This window comes from Pithys albifrons, chromosome 3 (genome assembly GCF_047495875.1).
Source record: "Pithys albifrons albifrons isolate INPA30051 chromosome 3, PitAlb_v1, whole genome shotgun sequence".
Lineage (NCBI taxonomy): Eukaryota > Metazoa > Chordata > Aves > Passeriformes > Thamnophilidae > Pithys > Pithys albifrons.
This window is the reverse complement of record NC_092460.1, coordinates 46,348,403-46,368,440: the sequence shown is the minus strand read 5'-3', so window position 1 is coordinate 46,368,440 and position 20,038 is coordinate 46,348,403. Positions and strand designations below refer to the sequence as shown.

At 47.7% G+C, this 20,038-nt stretch overlaps 1 protein-coding gene across 1 annotated transcript; it reads left to right on the top strand.

Moving 5' to 3' along the window:
- Positions 1 to 2,845: 2,845 nt before the first annotated feature.
- Positions 2,846 to 19,345, top strand: CYB5R3 (cytochrome b5 reductase 3). The gene is made up of 9 exons (XM_071551645.1): positions 2,846 to 2,939; positions 7,085 to 7,216; positions 10,010 to 10,082; positions 12,391 to 12,497; positions 13,185 to 13,314; positions 14,144 to 14,227; positions 14,354 to 14,439; positions 16,419 to 16,518; positions 17,381 to 19,345. Exons 1-9 carry the CDS (start codon positions 2,919 to 2,921, stop codon positions 17,551 to 17,553), a joined length of 906 nt encoding a protein of 301 aa, XP_071407746.1. The 5' UTR covers positions 2,846 to 2,918; the 3' UTR covers positions 17,554 to 19,345.
- Positions 19,346 to 20,038: the final 693 nt, after the last annotated feature.

Here is a 20,038-nt window from a genome sequence, read left to right as displayed (position 1 = left end):
GGCTTAGTTACACAAATGGTTCTGCACCTCTGGTCAAAGAAATAGAAGATAAAATAAGGCCCCTGGAAATGGAGACACCTGACACACAGACTTGCACAGGGAACAAGAGTTTAAAAACAGAAAAGTGAAGCTTCCTTATGACACTGATATCTCAAGCTTGAATATCCTTAATTTTAACAGACATTTTCCTTATTTTTTGCCAGTATTTATTTCAGTCCTGGGTAAATAAGGTAAATAAGAAATAATCCACTGTCCTGGATTTATGAAAAGTCCCAGTTTAGCAACTGAATGCAAGAACTCTTTTTTTTATTTAAAGTACAAAAGCCAGTGAGCATATTCTATCTGTAAGAAAGCTGCAACTTCTTTACTCACATCAGCAGAAAGAGCCCAGGGAAATTTCATTTACAAGCGGTTCCATCACTGCAGTCAGTGCTTAAGTTAATCTTGGATAAAATTACAGGTCAGATCAGCAACATCACCAGCAATTTCACAACCAAATATGTAGTAGTTAAATCTGGTTTAAAGCTTCTGTTTGTGTTTTAGACATTGAGCTAAGGAAAACGTAAGGGTCCCAAAATAAAAAAGGAAATGAAGGACTGATCAAAGGCAAATTAGAGCAGCAGAGAATTTGGGTTTAATGCAGTAAAAAACCCTGAGTGTCCAGAGAACAACCACCTGGGTTGGCTTTCTCTGCAGAAGAGACCAGCCAGTGCTTTGCCAAACCCGTTGCACAGGGCAGTTGATGGTTTTTTTGTGCAAGAGTTGAGGCCAGGCTGCCCCTGCTCTCCTTCCTCTTTTTCTGTCCCAAGGGAATGGGGGCAGCATTTGGTGCTGGGTCACTCCCATGTGAACAGCATTCCCAAAAGAATGAGGCAATACACTTGTGGAAGATGTTCTGCCTGACAAAACTGCCACCTCAGGCAGTTGCTGACCTTTGCCAAGGACAAGGATCAAGGAAATCCTGGGACTAGAACATGTTTCGAAAGCATGTAGGCATCTCTGCACCTTTCTCACCTGAGCAATTTGCTTTTCTAACCAAGGTGGCCAACAGAGAAGTGGTTTGTCACCTCTGGTCTGGTGCCTAAACTTCCCTGAAGGGAGAAAGGGCTCATTCATAATTCATTTAAACCTCTTCGGTGGATCTAGAGAGGATGAGTGAGACATTGAGTATGCTGGACATTCACTGCAAGTGAAGACAGATGAATAACAGAGCTCTGAAGTGTTTCACCTTCAGCACAAAGATGCATTTGCTTATTTATTACTCACTGATTTGTACACACTGGTGTAAACTAGACTCTCAGACAGCCTGGCTGAAATGTTAAGACATTGTTGCACAGCTCAGTCCTGGTGCTTTTTTGATAAACATTGCCATTAATGAATCATTAAGGCTGGGAGAGTTGGGATTGTTCAGCTGGAGAAGAGAAGGCTTTGGGGTGACCTCATTGTGGCCTTGCAGTGCCTGAAGGGAGCCCACAGGGAAGATGGAGAGAGACTATTTGCAAGGGCCTGGAGTGACAGGACAGGGGGAATGGCATCAGACTGACAGAGAGCAGGGTTAGATTGGATATTGGGAAGAAATTTTTCCCTGTGAGGTGGGCAGGCCCTGGCACAGGTTGGGCAGAGAAGCTGTGGCTGCCCCATCCCTGGAAGTGTCCAAGACCGGGCTGGATGGGGCCCTGAGCAACCCAGAATATTTGTAAGGTGTTAAAGAGGACAATTGCCTGTCTCAAACCCTGTTGAGGCTACAGAAAGAACTTCCCATAAGAAAAGCCTCCAGAGCAGGAACTCCAGATAAGCGCAGAAAGGAGGAATTTGCAAGAAGAAGCCACTAATTCCAGGCACAGACCTCATTAGCACATCCTGGTTAATGCATCCAGCCCAAAATTCCCACTGTGGCAAACTGTGACAAGGAGTAACTACTCACACACATGTCACCAGCCAAAGAAAGGTCAGCCCAAGTTACGGGACAGGTGGCTCCTGTGACCACCACTGACCCTGAAATACACCTCCTTGGATACCCACAACTGCAAAAAGGTGGCACTGCTGTCCAGCTGTTAGGAAGATAAATTCCTTGTCTCAGAATTGCCTTGCCAAACTTAAGAACTTGACGTGCTTCAGTGATGTCAGACCCAGGGGGAGCTTAACAAAGCTGGGGAAGAAGGATGTGCCACCGAGAGTGGCCACTGAATGCAGAATTTACGGGCTACAGGGACATCTGGCAGAACTCCCAAGATAAACTGCTGAAACCAACTCGGTGACTTTGTGAAATCAGCTCCCAGCGGGTAAAAGGTAATTCCAGGAGGGGCAGATCACGACCACCGACCCAAGAAACCCACCGAGCCAAAAGGAGAGGCTGAACACGCTAATTAGCACAGGAAATGAGGGACTCATTTAACCAGCAGAAGACAGAATGCTAATTAGTAAGATAACTACGTCACTTGTAGCCAATGAGCATCAATTCCTGTGGTTGCCAAGATGTATAAAAAGTTTCGAACAATCCCGGCAGCCACGCGTGACAAGCCCGGGGTGAGGAAGGACCAGCGGGACATCGCTGGATCCAGGGGCGGTGACGGGTTAAAGAAAATGCATATTATGGACCTTAATTGGGGCAGAGGCGCCTCTCACTAATTGCACCGCAACACCACTGGGGGGTTATTTAGGCAGCTAATAAAGGGCAAAAATGCGTTGAGGACAAAAACGGGATGGCGTGCGATAAGACAGCACGGGAAACCTCGCCGTGCCCGGTGTGACGTCACGGGGCGGAGCGCGCATCCCAGAGCTGTGTGACGTCACGGGGCGGAGCGCGCATCCCGGCGCTGCGTGACGTCACGGGGCGGAGCGGAGGCTCATCCCAGCGCTGTGTGACATCACGAGGCGGAGCGGATTGGGGCGGTACCCTCGGGTCGGGCGAGGCAGCGATGGGGGCGCAGCTCAGCGCGGTGAGAGCCAGGGCCGGGAGTGGGGCAGGGCCGGGAGTGGGACAGGGACGGGAGGGATGGCAGCGATGACAGTGATGGCAGCGGAGCGGGGCGGCCCCTGCGCCCCCCGGGGCGGGGTGTCGGGGGTGGGTCCCTGCTGTCTTGCACCCCCTGCTCCTCCCACAGGGACACCCGAGGCCTGGCGGTGCCCCGGGCTGTCCCCTCTGCATCCCGCGGGTCCCGGCAGGGGACGCGCCGGGAGCGCTGTGGGCCCCCCGGGGGCACCCGGGGCGATGGAGGTACCCGTGATGGGGCTGCCCGTGATGGGGCTGCCCGTTGTGGGGTTGCCCGTCATGGTGGTACCCATGGTGGAGGTACTCGTGATGGAGGTGCCCATTATAGGAGTACCCGTGATGGGGTTGCCATGATGGAGGGGGGGTACCCGTGATGGAGTGGGGGTACCCGGGGCGGTGGTACCCGTGATGGGGGTGCCCGTGATGGGGTGCCCATGTTGGGGGTGCCCATTATAGGAGTACCCGTGATGGAGTGCCCATGATGGAGTGGGGCTGCTCGTGGTGGGGTACCTGTGATGGAGTGGGGGTACCCATGCTGGGGGTACCCGTGCTGGGGGTGGTGTCCGCGCTGGTGGCGTGTGTGTTTTTGCGCTCTCCACTTTGCGGATAACTCTGGTCACTGTTGTTGTTCAGTGCAAAGCCACTCCTGGAAGTTGCGCTTGTGCCGTTTTCCTCCATCGGGATCAGCTGACAGAGAGAGCAGGGTTAGATTGGATATTAGGGAGAAATTCCTCCCTGTGAGGGTGGGCAGGCCCTGGCACAGGTTGCCCAGAGAAGCTGTGGCTGCCTCATCCCTGGGAGTGTCCCAGGCCAGGCTGGATGGGGCTATGAGTGACCTGGGAGGGGTTGAAACCAGACGGTCCTTAAGGTCCCTTCCAGCCTAAGCCATTCTGTGATTCTGTGATCATTCCTGCTGGACGGTGGGTCTGCAGCGCTGTCATCTCTCCCATGCATCGTTTCCCACTTTCCCCAGACCTTCATCCCTGTTTCTTTTGCCTTCTGCACCTGCTCCAACACTTGTGGGGTTGACAGAGGAGCAGGATGGGGCTGGGTGCAACGTGTGCTCTTTGTTGGGGACATTGAGCGGAGGGGATGAGGCAGATGCTGAAGCTGCAGAAGGGATAAAATACCTTTATTATCCTCTCAGACGAGAAGAAGGTTTAGCCAAGATCGCTCCAAACGCAGGGTTTGAACGAGGAGATGTGGGAAGGGAGATTGAGCTGAGGGTGCAAGGGGGTTTGTGCCAAAGCAGGGTTTGGTTTGTGTGTTTGTAGGGCAGGTCGGTGATGGAGTTTCCAGCCTTAAGCTGTGTGTTTTAACTGTGCCCTGCTCACCACACCCAGCAGCTGGCACTCTCCAGGCTATGGCTTTTGTCTTTATCACACACAGCTCTGTTGCCCTTAATAAGAATTCCTGCTCCGTGACTAATTCCGTGTTCTCTGCTAGCAAAGATTTGTGCAGCTGGAAATGACGAGTCACCACCTCCTCATTTAGTGATCCCCAGGCCTTTCCATCAAGCCAGTGGCTCCCCCATTGCTGTCCCCGGTGCAGCTGCCATAGTGCATTTATCCACACTGATACCTCGGGCAGCCCCGTGGGCAGAGTATGTAGATCACTTTTAACCCAGAGAAGGTTTTTCTTAGCAAGCATAACTTTTTATACATTCTGTCTTCATTCCTTCCCCTTTTTTCTGCCCACCTGCTGGTAACTTCCGAGTAAGGAACTGAAATTATCTGACTTGTGGGTGTGCTGTTTCTCTCCAGGCCAAATCTCGTGAGGCTTCAGCACTAATTGACCGTGAATAACAAATTACCTTCCACGAGGCTAATGCTGTGTTAAAATTATTTGTCAAAACCAAACTGCATTCTGTTCCAGTGTACACTCGCTGCTTCACAAAGTGGTGGTGATGCACATTTGGGGAAAGAGTGTGATAATCTCATTTATTGGACAGCTGTTAGAGCTTTCACTTGACAGCTGATGACCCAAAAATTACTTGCAAAGGTGGAAGAAACCGTTTATCTCTGCACACAGGTGGAGAAAACGACTTGCACAGCTGATAGCTTGAACTCCACCCTCCTCCTGCCTTCCCAGTGCTGTTACTGACACTGGTGTTGGAGTTGGGACTCAGCCTAAGGTTTTGAATTCCCATTTTCCACTGCAATTTCACCAGACACCAGCAGTGTTGTTGGGGGGGGGGGGGGGGTTTGGTCCATTTTAGATAGACACATTTGTAAATGAAACAATGTTGACATATTAATATTTCATTTGAAACAACATCTGCTTCAGGGCCGGCTTGCTGTCACACAAGTCTCATTCACCTGGTAAATTCTCACCAGGGAGTTAATTTGCTGCTTTGTGGCTTTCTTAAACAACTCCCCTCCCTTCCTCTTTTTTGTAACTCGGTAACAAAAGTGTTTCCTGGGCCTGCAGTAATTCTGGTGGATCTATGAGAGTTAAGGAATAACATTCCTATAAACTTCACCTTCTTTACAAACAACCTGCGTGGAATTATTTCAGTTTGTTTGAAATGAAAGCAAAAGTGCAGTGTGTGTATATGGGGTGGCCTGAAACTGTCCACAGTGTTAATACATTTTAAGACGGCAGCGTTTTAAGAGAGAAATTATGTTGTCCCTTACTTACCACAATCTTAGTAATAAGTGCCTCTAGTGAGAGCATCCTGGAAGTGTCCAGAGAAGAGCAACAAGGCTGGAGAAGGGACTGGAGCACAAGTGCTGTGGGGAGAGGCTGAGGGAGCTGGGGGTGTTTAGCCTGGAGAAGAGGAGGCTCAGAGGTGACCTCAGCACTGTCTGGAACTCCCTGAAGGGAAGTTCTGGCCAGGTGGGGGTTGGTCTCTTCTCCCAGGCACTCAGCAATAGGACAAGGGGGCACGGGCTCAAGCTCTGCCAGGGGAAATTGAAGTTGGAGAGCAGAAAAAACTTCTTTGCAGAGAGAGTGCTCAGGCATTGGAATGGGCTTCCCAGAGAGGGGGTGGATTCCCCATCCCTGGAGGTTTTTAAACTGAGCTTGGCCGTGGCACTGAGTGCCATGATCTGGTAATCAAATTGGGATTGGATCAAGGGTTGGACTTGATGATCTCAGAGGTCTCTTTCAACCCAACTGATTCTATGATTCCATGATCCTGGAAGTGCCTTGAGTGAGAGCATCCTGGAAGCCCCCTGATGGCTGCCAGGGAATAGGATAAACAGCTTCTGGGACAAAAGCACTCACAGCTTTGCAGCTCATGTTCTAGAGAGTCCTGAGGGAGCACCACCAACAGCGGGTGGTGAACGTGGGTGATGGCCTGACCCAACTGTTCCCAGTCCCATCACAGGAGAGCAGCCAGCTCATGAAGGCTGATCCCTGTGGATGGAGGAGCACAGTGACACTGGCAGGCCAGAGAGCCCAAAGACTCAGAGACAGGAGCCCTGGCCTTGCCCAGAGCTTTCAGGGGGACCCATTGCCTTGTGGGCCCTGGGTGGTGCCCAGCAGAGGCTGCAGAGATGCTGAAGGGATGGGAACATCTCCCTTAGGAGGAAAGGCTGAGGGAGCTGGGGCTGTTCAGCCTCCAGAAGAGTCACTGAGAGGGGACCTCCCCCATGTCTGTCAGTGCCTGCAGGGAGGGGGCAGAGCATGGACCAGGCTCTGCTCGGGGTTGCCCAGCAATGGCACAAGAGAAATGGGCAGGAACTGATGCCCAGGAAGTTCCACCTGGACATGAGGAAGAACTTCTTTGCTGAGCCCAGAGAGGGTGTGGAGTCTCCCTCACTGGGGATATTCCAGACCCATCTGGACACAACCCTCTGCCAGGTGCTCTGGGATGGTCCTGCTGGAGCAGGGAGGTGGCACCAGATGCCCCATTGTGGTCCCTGCCAACCTGACCCATCCTGTGATCTACATGCAAATTTATGTGTTACACTTGCTGGTTTGGGATGTTTTTTTTTAAACAATATTTCCTCTTCCTGCTCATATTAGTACAAAACCCCACTTTTTTTAATGATTAGGTGGTCATTTTGTGCTGCCATACACCTTTGTCACCAAAAGAACCTTCTGTCCTTGTGCACACGTGTCTGACACTCTTTTGTGCCACTGTAGTTGCGACAGGTCGTGACATACCCAATATGGCTCATCTACACCACCATCATGAGGATTTTCAGGAATCCCCACCCTGCCATCACCCTGAAGGATCCTGAAGTGAAATATGCACTGAGGCTGATTGATAAGGAGGTGAGTGCACTATGAGATGCTCAGAGCTCCTAAAATCCTGGGCAATGTGACAGGGTGAACACAACTATATTGGGACTGATTCTTGTTACTGGGTTGATGTATTTTAATGTGCTGCAGAAGAAAGGTTTAAATCATCTAGTCCTGACAGCACCTGAGCTGTCTCATCTTCTCTTTGTTAAAAGTAAAGCCATTCTGTACCTTCTGGGACAGAATGCAATCCCTGCTCAGCCAGGATTTCAGAGGAACGTCATGACCCCTCCAGAGATGGATCTTTTGGTAACTCAGCTTGTGAGAAGGGGACCAAAGGCACCAAAGGTGACCAGTCCAGGTTCCCCTTGGATAAACCCACCATGAAAAGCATGAGATAGAAATCCTGGGGGTTTCAGGTGTCAAGTTACACCTGAGGATCTTTTTAGTGTTGACTTTTTAAGTCAATTAACTATTCAGAAATTTATCAGAAGACTTTTGATAAAAAGAACTTTTGGCTGGAACAGAGCTTTGTTTGAGGTATAGGCAGTGCACTGGTAGTTTGGCTTTCACTTCTTTCTGTCAAGGAACACTGTCATTCCAAAGCCTGGCTTCATGGGAACTGAAAGCTTCCCTGTGGCTTGGGCTGGGCTGCGCTGCTGAATTTATTTCCCATGAGTGCTTATGGAATTTATTTCCCATGTGCTCTGCAGCCACTCTGTTATTCTGCACTCCCCACTTTCTCAGGAGGTAGGAGCATGTGGCTGCAGGTACAGCCTGACCTGCAGGAGGGGAGGGAAGCTGAGCCACTGCACGGGCTCTGACAGTCCAACTAATTACACGTTTCTACTGGAACAGTTTGGAACAGAAGAGAATCCACAGTTCATTGGATTTTTTTTTTTTTGCTAAATACTGATTTTATTTTTCCCTTACTCTGTTGTTATTTTTGTATGTTTTTTATTAATATTGGGATGGAGAAACAGCACATATATAACCTGGTTGAAGGATACCAGAGGAGGGACACCAGGATGGTCAGAGGGATTGAGCAGCTCTGCTGGGAGGAAAGGCTGGGAGAGTTGGGATTGTTCAGCTGGAGAAGGGAAGGCTTTGGGGTGATCTCATTGTGGCCTTGCAGTGCCTGAAGGGAGCCCACAGAGAAGATGGAGAGACACTATTTCCAAGGGCCTGGAGTGACAGGACAGGGGGAATGGCTTCAGACTGACAGAGAGGAAATTTAGGCTATGTATTAGGAAGAAATTCTTCCCTGTGAGGGTGGGCAGGCCCTGGCACAGGTTGCCCAGAGAAGCTGTGGCTGCCCCATCCCTGGGAGTGTCCAAGGCCAGGCTGGATGGGGCTCTGAGCAACCTGGGATAGTGGAAAGTGTCCCTGCCCATGGCAGGGGGTTGGAACAAGATGATCTTTAAGGTCCCTTCCAACCCAGGCCATTCTGGGATTCTGTGAATGCCCAAATTGAGTATTAGAGGTCCTAAGGCTGCTCTCTGTTTACAGCACAGGAAAAGCATGGCATAATACAGTTAGGTGTGCTAATTTACCTTGTGCCATAAGAAACCCACCAGCTTCAGTCTGCCTCTCGGTGCCCTCAGCAAAGCCCCAGCCTACACAAACTGCCCTCCAGCTTTGCATTTGCAAGTCTGGAAAACTCCTCAGCAACTTGAGCCAGGCCAAGGGCTTCCAGGAGTTCAGGGCAATGCCAAAGAGTGGCATTGGGAATGCAGCCAAGGTGATGCCATGCTGGAAATGGCTCCTGCATCCTCATCCAAGGCTGGCTGGGACCCAGCCTTGACTCCCAGCTTGCAGGATGGCTCAGGGTCTTGTCTGTGGGACAGAGGAAAACAAAACAAACAGAATAAGGGTTACAGTATTTTATGGAATATTCATCAGATCCCCTCTAGAAAGGATGTTGTGTCCCATTGGGCTTTTAAGAACAGGAAGTCACTGGATGAGGCATTAATCTGTGTGCTGCTTCTTTCTGTCTTTTTTTGGCTCTGTTTTTAATTCCCATGGATATGAATGGCCTGATTTTTAATATATGAAACTTACATAGCATAAGAAGTAAAATTTTGTTTACCTCTTGACAAAATTGTATTCAAGGTGTGACTTGCCTAGTAAAAGATTAATAATTATCTCACCTGGACTGCATATATTGTCATAATTTTATAATGAAGTTCATATTTAAATAGAGCACTCTTTTCAGTTTTATTTACAGATTAATTCACTTTTTACAAGGAAAAAATTTTAAGGCTGTTAGCATAGAAAAAGGAACCAGGTTGCTACTTCCTAATCTTGACAGCCATTGGTGTCTTCTGAAATACTTTTCTGCACTGAAATGGTTAATTCATCTGATTTTGAGAGATCAAAATATTCTGGCCTTGAACTCCTGCATATTTAAACTCCAGATGAGAATGGAAGAACTAATTAATTTTTGTCTTCTGGCCTTCTCACAAAGGCAATGTAGATGTTCATAATCTTCAGAAAGTTATCATTTAGTCTTAATCTGCATATGAGTATCAATAACTTTTGGTACTCACATTTTAAATATACAGCAAAATAGTATTTGCATTTGTCTGCTTTATTTCTATTTCTAATTCTGCATTACTTCTAAAATACTTTGAGGGAACTTTTCAGGGAGTTGAAGAGAAAGTTATTCTCGGAGTCCACATTTGTATTATGGAAAATTTTCATTTAGTGTGTTTAATATATGTTAATATTCACCCTGCAGGAGGGCAGGGCAGTGTGTGGGCTGTCCAAGTGCCATCCCAGATTAGCTCCCAACAGCTGATTATCCTTTGCATTTCCCTCTCTCAGGAAGTCAGTCATGACACCAGAAGGTTCCGCTTTGCCCTCCCTTCCATGGAGCACGTCCTGGGCCTCCCTGTGGGTACGTTTCTTGTGGGAAATCCAAGTGGGGTTAATGGCACTACAGGGGATTTTATGAGGATTTTTCCCCAATGTTTTGAACTGTTGAATTTGGAATACTGAGGTGGCTTTTGGGGCTTTGCAAGAATCATAGAATGGATTGGGTTGGAAGAGACCTCCAAGATCATCAAGTCCAACCCTTGGTCCAACTCCAGTCCCTTTACCAGATCATGGCACTCAGTGCCACGGCCAAGCTCAGTTTAAAAACCTCCAGGGATGGGGAATCCACCCCCTCTCTGGGCAGCCCATTCCAATGCCTGAGCACTCTCTCTGCAAAGAAGTTTTTTCTGCTCTCCAGCTTCAATTTGCCCTGGCAGAGCTTGAGCCCGTGCCCCCTTGTCCTATTGCTGAGTGCCTGGGAGAAGAGACCAACCCCCACCTGGCCAGAACTTCCCTTCAGGGAGTTCCAGACAGTGCTGAGGTCACCTCTGAGCCTCCTCTTCTCCAGGCTAAACACCCCCAGCTCCCTCAGCCTCTCCCCACAGCACTTGTGCTCCAGTCCCTTCTCCAGCCTCGTTGCTCTTCTCTGGCCCCGCTCCAGCACCTCAATATCCTTTCTGAACTGAGGGGCCCAGAACTGAACACAACACTCAAGATGTGGCCTCCCCAAGGCAGAGTCCAGGGGAAGGGTCACTGCCCTGGGCCTGCTGGCCACGCTAGTTTGGATCCAGGCCAGGATCCCATTGGCCTTCTTGGCCACCTGGGCACACTGTTGGCTCCTGTTGAGCTTCCTGTCCCTCAGTCCCCCCAGGTCCCTTTCTGCCTGGCTGCTCTCCAGCCACGCTGTGCCCAGCCTGGAGCGCTCAGGCTGTGTGTGACCTGCAGGCTCTGAAACCTGCTCTGCTTACACAAAGTGTCCCTCTCCCTGCAAGAACAGCATCAAACTCTGGGCATTCCTTGCACTTTGTCTTGTCCTGTGCTGCCTGAGCCCTTTGCACCCCTTGGGGCAGCACTCTCAGCTGCCTCTCCTCCAACACACGTGGTTCACCAGATGATCTACTCACTTCTGAGTTTGCAGCCAGTCAAGGAACTTCTTAATCCCCCTGGGGCAGCTGCTTCCATAGGCCTGGCCTTCCAGAACAGCTCAGTGCCATTGTTTCCTCCTGCTTGGATAAAGAGCATTTAATTGTGACTTGTGTTTAATAGTGACTTCTGCTTTAACAAGCTGTTGCAATGATCCTTGTGGTTGCTCTCAGCACCTTGCCGGCATTACTGCCCATGGGGTGAAGTTCCCTCTTGGCTGGGCTGTTGTTAATCCCTTGATCCAGGAAGGCAAAGCTGGTTTTTCCCCTCCTTTGCCCATAAGGAGCATTGAGGAGTGGTTTGCTGGGGGAGGCTTGGGAGGCAGAGGGAGCTGAAAGCTGGGGAGGGTGGGAAGGCAGAGCTGCAGCTGTGGGACAGATGTGTGCTCTGCATGGTCACCCCAGCACCAGCATTTGGCTTCTCCCACCAGCATGAAAACACACTGGAATATTCATCTCTCTGGGAGCAGCCCCTTTTCTGGGTTTGTCCCAACTCCTGTGGGATGTTGGCCTAGTTGTGATAAAATAACAAAGACCAACTCCATCTCCCCCTTCCCCTCAGTTGTCCTTCACTTGTGTCTCTTCAGAATGTTGGAATTTTATAAGAAAACCTTTCAGAGGAGTCAGGGTTTTTTTTCAGAGAAGAGCAACTGTTGTAGAGAGTTCAGAGAAGGTGTGGCAGGTGGGATGTGATCACCACATTCACACTAAGCTGGAGGAGCAGCAGGGGTAGGAAAGGGCTTTGTATCTGGGCAGGCTTGGCCAAGGCAGCTCAGAGACCTCTTGCAGGACCTGGGGGATCTGTGGTCAAAGTCAGAACAATTACAAGTCCAGTTTTAACCAACCTGTGGCAGTTTATAACAAACATCTTTATAATAAAGGGGTGTGAACAGCACTGGGCAGTTTTCTCCTCCTGTGGCCTTTGGACAAGTAACATCTTTTGCAGGATCTCATGTACCTTCAGGACTTTGGTGAATGTCAGTGCACGAAGGTGTCAGGAGAGATGTGACTGACACATAAAAGGAGCAGCAGAGTTGTCTGTCTGCCCTTCCAGGTAAATCTGTGCCTGGTTAACAACCCTGGGAAGGTGTTAGAGTGCCAGGAAAATGAGATGCCCCAAAGTGAGATAGTTGGGAGAACTTGGAAGCTGCATTTGCAGTTGATGCCAGCTCTGTACATCCCCAGAAAAAAGAATTTTCTGAGGGAAAATGGTTTTTTTAATGATTATTATTATTTCCCTGCATGCAGGACAGCACATCTACCTGTCTGCACGGATTGATGGAGCTCTGGTTGTCAGACCTTACACTCCAGTGTCCAGTGATGATGACAAGGGCTTTGTGGATCTTGTTGTCAAGGTGAGAACTTCATGCAGTGTTACCTCCAATCCACAGGGCATTTTGCAGCTCTTCTTTACTGACTGTGTCTCCTGAGATGCTGCATCATTTCCTGCACCTCCATACAGCAATTCTCCCAAATCTTTGTGGACCTGCAGATGTTCATACACTTTTCAATCCTTGTGAGGAAAGGAATTGCCCTTCCTGAATGCTCAGCTGCTTCTGAAGGCAGCATGGTGTGGTCATTGTGGTCACTGGGAGTGGTGATCATTGTTGCTGCTGCTCCAGGCAGTGTGAGTGACTGATTTAATTGGTTGAGAATGTGATTTTAAGTCTTGGGATAATGTCCTTCTGGTTTGTGTCCTGGTAGCCAGGCTGCCTGTCACTTAAAGCTGACAGAAATTTAAAATATGAATATCTGCACTCCTCTCAGAGTTTTACAGGTTTTTTTCCTACCCCCTTGTGAACTTGGGTGTAAATCATGTTGATTATTACCAGTATTTTCTGTGTTACAGAAATACAGTGGAGAAATTGCCAGTGTGTGTCCAAAAACTGAGGCAAAAGTGGCATTTTAATCTGTTTTTTTTTTGGTCAGTCAGATCTGCACTGATGGTATTTCCTTGTGGAGTCATTGTGTTGTTTGCATGAGGAGTATGTGTACCTAAATATTTGGAGGGCTGAGATGAATTCTGTTGTTGTTTTTAACAGGTTTACTTCAAAGGTGTCCACCCAAAGTTTCCTGATGGGGGGAAGATGTCTCAGTACCTGGACAGCCTGAAAACAGGAGATACCATTGACTTCAGAGGACCAAGTGGCCTCCTTGTCTACAAAGGAAAAGGCAAGGCTGGGCTGAAAGATGTAACTTATCCAGAGTGAACACCACAAGAAAATGTACTTAATTACTACAAAAGTTATTGATGCTGCTCTCAAACAAGGGAATTTTCTCTCTGCTGTTATACACTGATAAAAACACTTGGCTTTCGCACTGTCCAGTGCTAATTTCCCAAGTGAAAATGAACTTTAGGAGCAGGCAGGGCTTTTCTGTCAATATAAAATACCTCTCGTTGGCACAGTGCAGCCTCCAGTGTGTCACAAAAGCCTTCTGGCAGTTCTGTGAGCAGCACAGCTCCCAACACATGGTTTTCCAGAGCTTTGTATGTAGTATTCACGTTATTCTGGATGAAGGGAGGTGTGAACACAACAAATGAAATGTTTGGGGGAGTTTAAACCTTCTGTCAGTTTTGGCTCAAAGTGGCAAATCAACTGAAAAAAAGAGAAAAATACACCAAAAAAATACACCCTGCATGTTTAAAATAATCTGCACAGGGTAAATAAACTCTCTAAGCAGAATAATTCCTTTGTGTGGAACTGTTTCCAGAATCTGGGCTTCTGAATATCACTGGGGGTGTGGGATGTGAGCACACAGAAATACAGAGAGTGATGTCTTGGTGTCAGGAGTAAATAATAACCCATGGCAGTGTCTGATGTGTCTGGCAATGTCTCATCATCTTCCAGGGTTTTTAATTCATGGCATCTTCACCTTTCCTGTTTCCTGGGAGGGAAAAGGGACAGGGCTGGCCCAAAGTCAGTCAGCTGAAGGTGCTGGAAGGGGTAACAGTGGTGTTTCCTGCTTTCCTCAGTGTTTTCCATCTCCTTTGTCTCTTCAGGCAGGTTCGATATTCGGCCAGAAAAGAAAGCTGAGCCAGTGACTAAGACAGTGAAATATGTGGGGATGATTGCAGGTGGCACTGGTAGGTACAGCTCAGGATTCATCCCTGGTTTCTGACAGCTGGGAGATGCATTTGGTCACACTCTCCCTCACTCCTCCCTTCTTTTCCTTCCCATTCTGCCCCCACTGAGCTGCCTCTCTCTCCCAGGGATAACACCAATGCTGCAGATCATTCGAGCCATCATAAAGGACAAGGATGATCCCACTATTTGTCAGCTGCTGTTTGCTAATCAGGTAATTATAATCCTTTTTTTCTTTGGCTTTAAAGTTGTACTTAACCAGCAGAACTCCACTCAGGAAGCCTGGGACAGAAATACAAGCCCTGAGGGGAGAAGTGAACTGAAATGTTGAAAACTTGCCATATAACATCCCCAAACAATTGGGATTTTGGCATTGCTGCAGAAATGCTGCTTTCCTCCCAGCTAATGCTCGTTTTCCTGTGACTCATTGCTCTGCTTCTAATCCAGTTTATGAGTGTTTAAAACTCTGCATTCCTTTGGGCAAGTTGTTAATGTTTTGGGCAGACTTTCAGAGTTGTCTGTCTCAGTGGGGATGTGAAGATGGGGATGTTTTTCTCCTTCATCAGTTGTATCTCCCCAGCTTTGCAGCAGGGTTTGGATGGGGAGTCTTGTCTGTTTGAGGACACTTTAGGTGTCCTTTAATACCTCCCTCTGTAAATATCTCCATCTAATGGGTATTTGTTTCTGGATTAAGAGTTGTTATTTGTGGTTAACTTCACTTTGTGCCTGTTTTTTAGCTTCTTTAGGCTCTTTTCTGTTATTCTTCTCTCATATTCAGTGTGTCCCCATTTCACTTGTACAATATCTAAGCCTACAGACAGATGGAGAGAGACTATTTCCAAGGGCCTGGAGTGACAGGACAGGGGGAATGGCTTCAGACTGACAGAGAGCAGGTTTAGATTGGATATTGGGAAGAAATTCTTCCCTGTGAGGGTGGGCAGGCCCTGGCACAGGTTGGGCAGAGGAGCTGTGGCTGCCCCATCCCTGGAAGTGTCCAAGACCAGGCTGGATGGGGCTCTGAGCAACCTGGGCTGGTAGGAGGTGTCCCTGCCCATGGCAGGGGTTGGGATGAGAGGATCTTTAATGTCCCTTCCAAGCCAAGCTGTTCAGATTCTGTCATACCCGAGTTACAGCCTGAGGTTTCTGTGCCCAGGAGCTCTGATCCAAGTGCCAAGATTCCCTTTCCTGAGGAGCCCTGCCAGTGCCCTCTGCTGCTGGCTGGAGCAGCTGTCTCTGCCCAACCTTAGGAGCTGGTAGAAGGCACAGTGGTATCAGGGCAGGAGGGCCAGGATTTGCTTTGAGTAATTCAGGGTGACTAACACAGGGCTGGAGCTGCTTTAGCAACTCAGAAAACCCACTCCTGTTTGCAGGGAACAGTTCCCTGTCTGTTGGCAACAGCCTGGGGGAAACAACAGTCATGGCTTTACAGTCCTTGCACCCACTGACTGCACAAACAGAAGACAGCTTTTAAAAATACTTAAATATTTAATATTTAAAACTTTGTGTGTGGCCTCCTACTGTGCTGCTTGGCACTCTTGGAATGGGCCAGACACAGCTGTGGGTGCTCCAGGAATAGTCCCTTTCTTGGGAATAGCACATTCCTTCTTCTCCCCCAGTTACAGACATAGCAGTGACCTCAGTGCCACATTACTCAGGCACCAGGGGATGGCACCACTTTTAGTCTCTACCCTTTCCCTTCCTGCTCAGGCTGCAGCTGTTCTGACAGACATAAGGCTTTCTCCTGCCCTTCAATGGTGTTGCATCAGGGAGGAGCAGAACTTGATGATCTGGACAACATTTGTGGTTCCATCCACAAATAACATTCTCTTATTTGTTCCACATCCTTTTTAAAACCCATATGGCATTGCTGATGGTACTTGAAGTGGCAGAGATGAAAGGGAGAGATTTCTATGATTGTAATAGTGCTAAAAAGGGCTTTACTCTTTCTGATGCCACCATTGATCAAGTGCCAGTTTAGTGTTTTGATACGGATTCTGCTTTGTTTTATTTTTAGAGGGAAGGCACAGCATGGTCAGGATTTTTATTAGCTCTGCCACAGGATAGGCATGGAAATACCTCATGTTTGCTCTGTAAACCAGAGCTGAATAATCTGTTCCATCTCTCAGGGCTGCAGAGCAGCTGCTGCTGGGTGCTCATGTGCAGAGTGGCCTCACTGTTTTCCTTGCCCTGCAGACTGAGAAGGACATCCTGCTCCGTGCTGAGCTGGAGGAGATCCAGGCCCAGCATCCCACTCGCTTCAAGTGTTGGTACACCCTGGACAGAGCACCTGAAGGTAAGAGCTAAAGTGCCACTTCTTGGGGAACTTGTGAGGATTGATGTTTTCCAGGAGATGTGCTATGCCAGGCACAGATGGGTGCATCCCTGTCAGTGTAGGGCAGCTCATGGCAGCACATCCTCTTCCTAGACAATGGAATCACCTCTGGATTAACAGTGTTTCTCAGTGGAAATACTTGGTGCAGGTCCAGTTTTAAAGAGAACATGGTACAGTTGGCTGGTCTGGGTGAGAGGATGAGCTTGCTGAATGTGCCTCCCTCAGCTGTGCAAGCCTGAGAAAGGAAAAGCTGTATATAAATAGGGTCATTCCTGTTGTTTTATTTTCTTCCCATTCCTTATCATGCCCACTCCCATCAGGATAGAGTCACACTCCCGTTCAGTGGGAGTTTGGGCAGGGAAGGAAAAGCCTCCTTGTGATCAAGAATAGGGAGAGGAGAAGGGTCTTGCAGTGCCCAGAGTGTGTTGGTGTCTTGTCACCTTCTGCAATTTGTGTCCTGGAATTTCTGATCACTGTTCCTTTTTTTTTTTAGGAATTTTGAACTGATCTTAGCAGTTCAAAATTCCTGCTTAGACACCCTCCAGGCTGTCCTGCAGACTTTCACTATCATAAGTGAAACCAGATCAAAACCAGGAGGAAAAAATGTCAGTCTTACTGTGCCCAAAGGTTTGGGGCACCGGCTTTTTGCATCCAGGGCTGGGAATGTGATGGTTAAACCTGAATCCCAGTGTGATTATCACTGGGAGTGTTCCAACCAGGAATAACTCCATCAGCTGGACTGCTCCTTTCCAAAGTGACCTGTGTCTTACTTTTCCTCCTTTTTTCCTTGTTCCCCTTCTCCAACTTTCGTTTTGTGTAACAGGTTGGGAATACAGCGAAGGGTTTGTGAACCAAGAGATGATCCGAGAGCACCTGCCCCCCCCTCAGAATGATGTGCTGATCCTCATGTGTGGCCCTCCCCCAATGATCCAGTATGCCTGCATTCCCAACCTGGACAAACTGGGCTATGCCAAGGACATGAGGTTCGCCTTCTAAACACAACTGGAAATTCAGGGATCTTGTGTGGAAGGGAAGGGGGAAAAAATCATTTAAAGGGGAACAGGGCAAGGTTACAGAGGGGGCTGATGCACAGTGCTGGAAGCTGCATTTACACTGAAAATGCTTCATATTTTCTGACTCTCTGGCAAGTAAGACACACAAACTCAGCTGTCCAGGAGCTGTGCCTGGCCAGGCAGTGGTGCCTGGTGCTGTGCTCCATGTCCAGGGAGGACAGTGCAGCTGCTTAGGGCAGCACATGCTCATTTATGCTTTTTTCTTAGCTCTGTAATCAGGCAGCAGCAATATCCTACTTCCTACCACTTTGCACACCCAGGATTGGATTTGGGATGAACTAGGAGAGTCATAGGATGTGTGGGATTGTGCATCTTGCTTATGCCAAATTGTAACCCTTGAGGAGCTTGTGCAGCCTTAGGGCCAGGAGTGTTTGCCTTGTATCATAATCTTTGCTGCTTGTGGAACTGGAGGATGCCAGATAAGCATTTATGACTGAAGAAGCTGTTCAAGCTGCCTTGGTAAGGAAGACAGAGAGGTGGGAAGTGACACAAAATGGGTTTCCTTTGTGTTTTGGAACAGCCTCTCTGAACTGCAAACACTTTTCCAGTTCTCATCCCTGGGCAATGAAAGAACCTCCAGCAGGCAGGTGCCTTTGGGCACTGTTCCACAAATCCCTGGAATTTGTTTGCTTTCAAGTGTGTGGAGTACTGAAAAAAAATACTAATTTGTGTATTTACTTTTAAATAGTGGGTAGGGCTACAAAAAACAGTTGTTCTGCATGTCCTGTGCAGTGAAAAAAGCGCTGGGTGAAAACTGGCCGGGATTTTTTTTTAATTGTTTCCCAGAGATGGATTTGGAGGAAAGGGAGCTCAGGTTTCAGTGCCAGGGTGGGGTTTGGCAGGTAGCCCAGCTCTGGGGGTGGAATCCATCCCATCTTTGCATCTTGCTCAGGCAAAGCTCCCCAGGGTTTTGCTTGGAGAGGATGCACAGGAACAGCCTTAAGTAACCAAACTGACAGCAAAGTCAAATGTCTCACTGAATCTCAAACTGTTTCTTGGGAGCTGTTTACTGTGGCTCCTATTTTTATTTTTTAATACATCTTTTTTACAGAAAAAGAAGGAAAATTGAAGGCATCTTGTGTGCTGGGCCTTCTGCTCCTTAAGCAGCAGAGCTGTCCTGCAGGCAGTGTAGAACACTAAAAATTTTGTTTCTGGTGGTGACAGTGACTAAAAGGAGGTTTAGTCATGTCTGCAAGTCAACTTCAGTAGGAATTTGAGGTTATAGCTCACTGTGTTTCCTTTTGTGCCTGTACACCAGATGGGTACTGTGTATTTAAAAGATTCATTTTCCAGCAAGAATTAACAGGAGAAGATACAGTTAATTTAAGGAACCTCAACTAGATAATGTTGTTATTAATTTTCTTAATTTGATGTTTGCCTCAAGTCTTCACTTTTTGATGTGTGCTTCTGAAACTTGTTCTTTAATACTGCACTCCAAAGTTGAAATCCTACTCAAGTTTTAAGTTTCAGTCCCTTTATTGGAAGGCAAAGAGCAGAAATATGGGAAAAGTGACCTGGCTGCTGGTTTGTAGCATTGTGGGGTAGGCATAGATTTTTTTTTTTCATTATGAATGTTTTCTTTTGAAAAGAACCAAACCAGAACCCTCCAGCTGATGGTGCATCAACTGTTTTGTATTACTTACTCAATTACTGGCTTTTTTCATGTCTGTGTAAGAAATAAAGTATCTTGCAGGTGAATCACCTGTGTGTGAGCACATCATCTTCAACCTGGTAAGAGACAAACTAAAACACTAAAATGAAGGTTAAAAGCAAAAAAAAAAAAAAGAATGTTAGATTTGTTTACTCAAGTCCTTCTCTGGTTTGAGTTTGGTGAAAAACTGCTGTATTTGGATACTGAGTCAAGGAGTGAATGTCTCCCTTTTTTCTCCCTGTCACTCCAGCCTCCTCTTTTTACCTTTATTTTGTACATCTTCCTTGTCAACATGAGGCTCTTGTAATAAATAAAAAGAGGGATTTTATATAATCTAATGAACCAAAACTGCGTCACAGTCCCTGTTGCTTGAGGGTCCTGCACTAAAGCATTTAAACAAGTCAGGGATCAAAGCTGGTTTTGCACATTACTTTATTTTTCCCCCTTTGTGCCAATTCAGAAAATACAAGTATTCCTCCATCTTAAAACTCAAATGGGAAATGGTAAAAGATTAATGAGCATCCACAATTATTATTTTCCTAGTAGAAAAAAAGCCTCTGCCACAGAGCAAACAAAGGCCATGAGTCAAACCTCCCAAGACCTACCAAGGCTCTGGCTGATAAACCTTTCCCAACTCCAGCCAAGACTTGATGGCTGGAGAACAAAATGTCCCAGAAGAACGAGGTGCCTTCTATAAACACATTTTTCTGGCAGGCCCATCTCCTGTTGGTTTAGAACGTGGAGGGACTGACTCAGC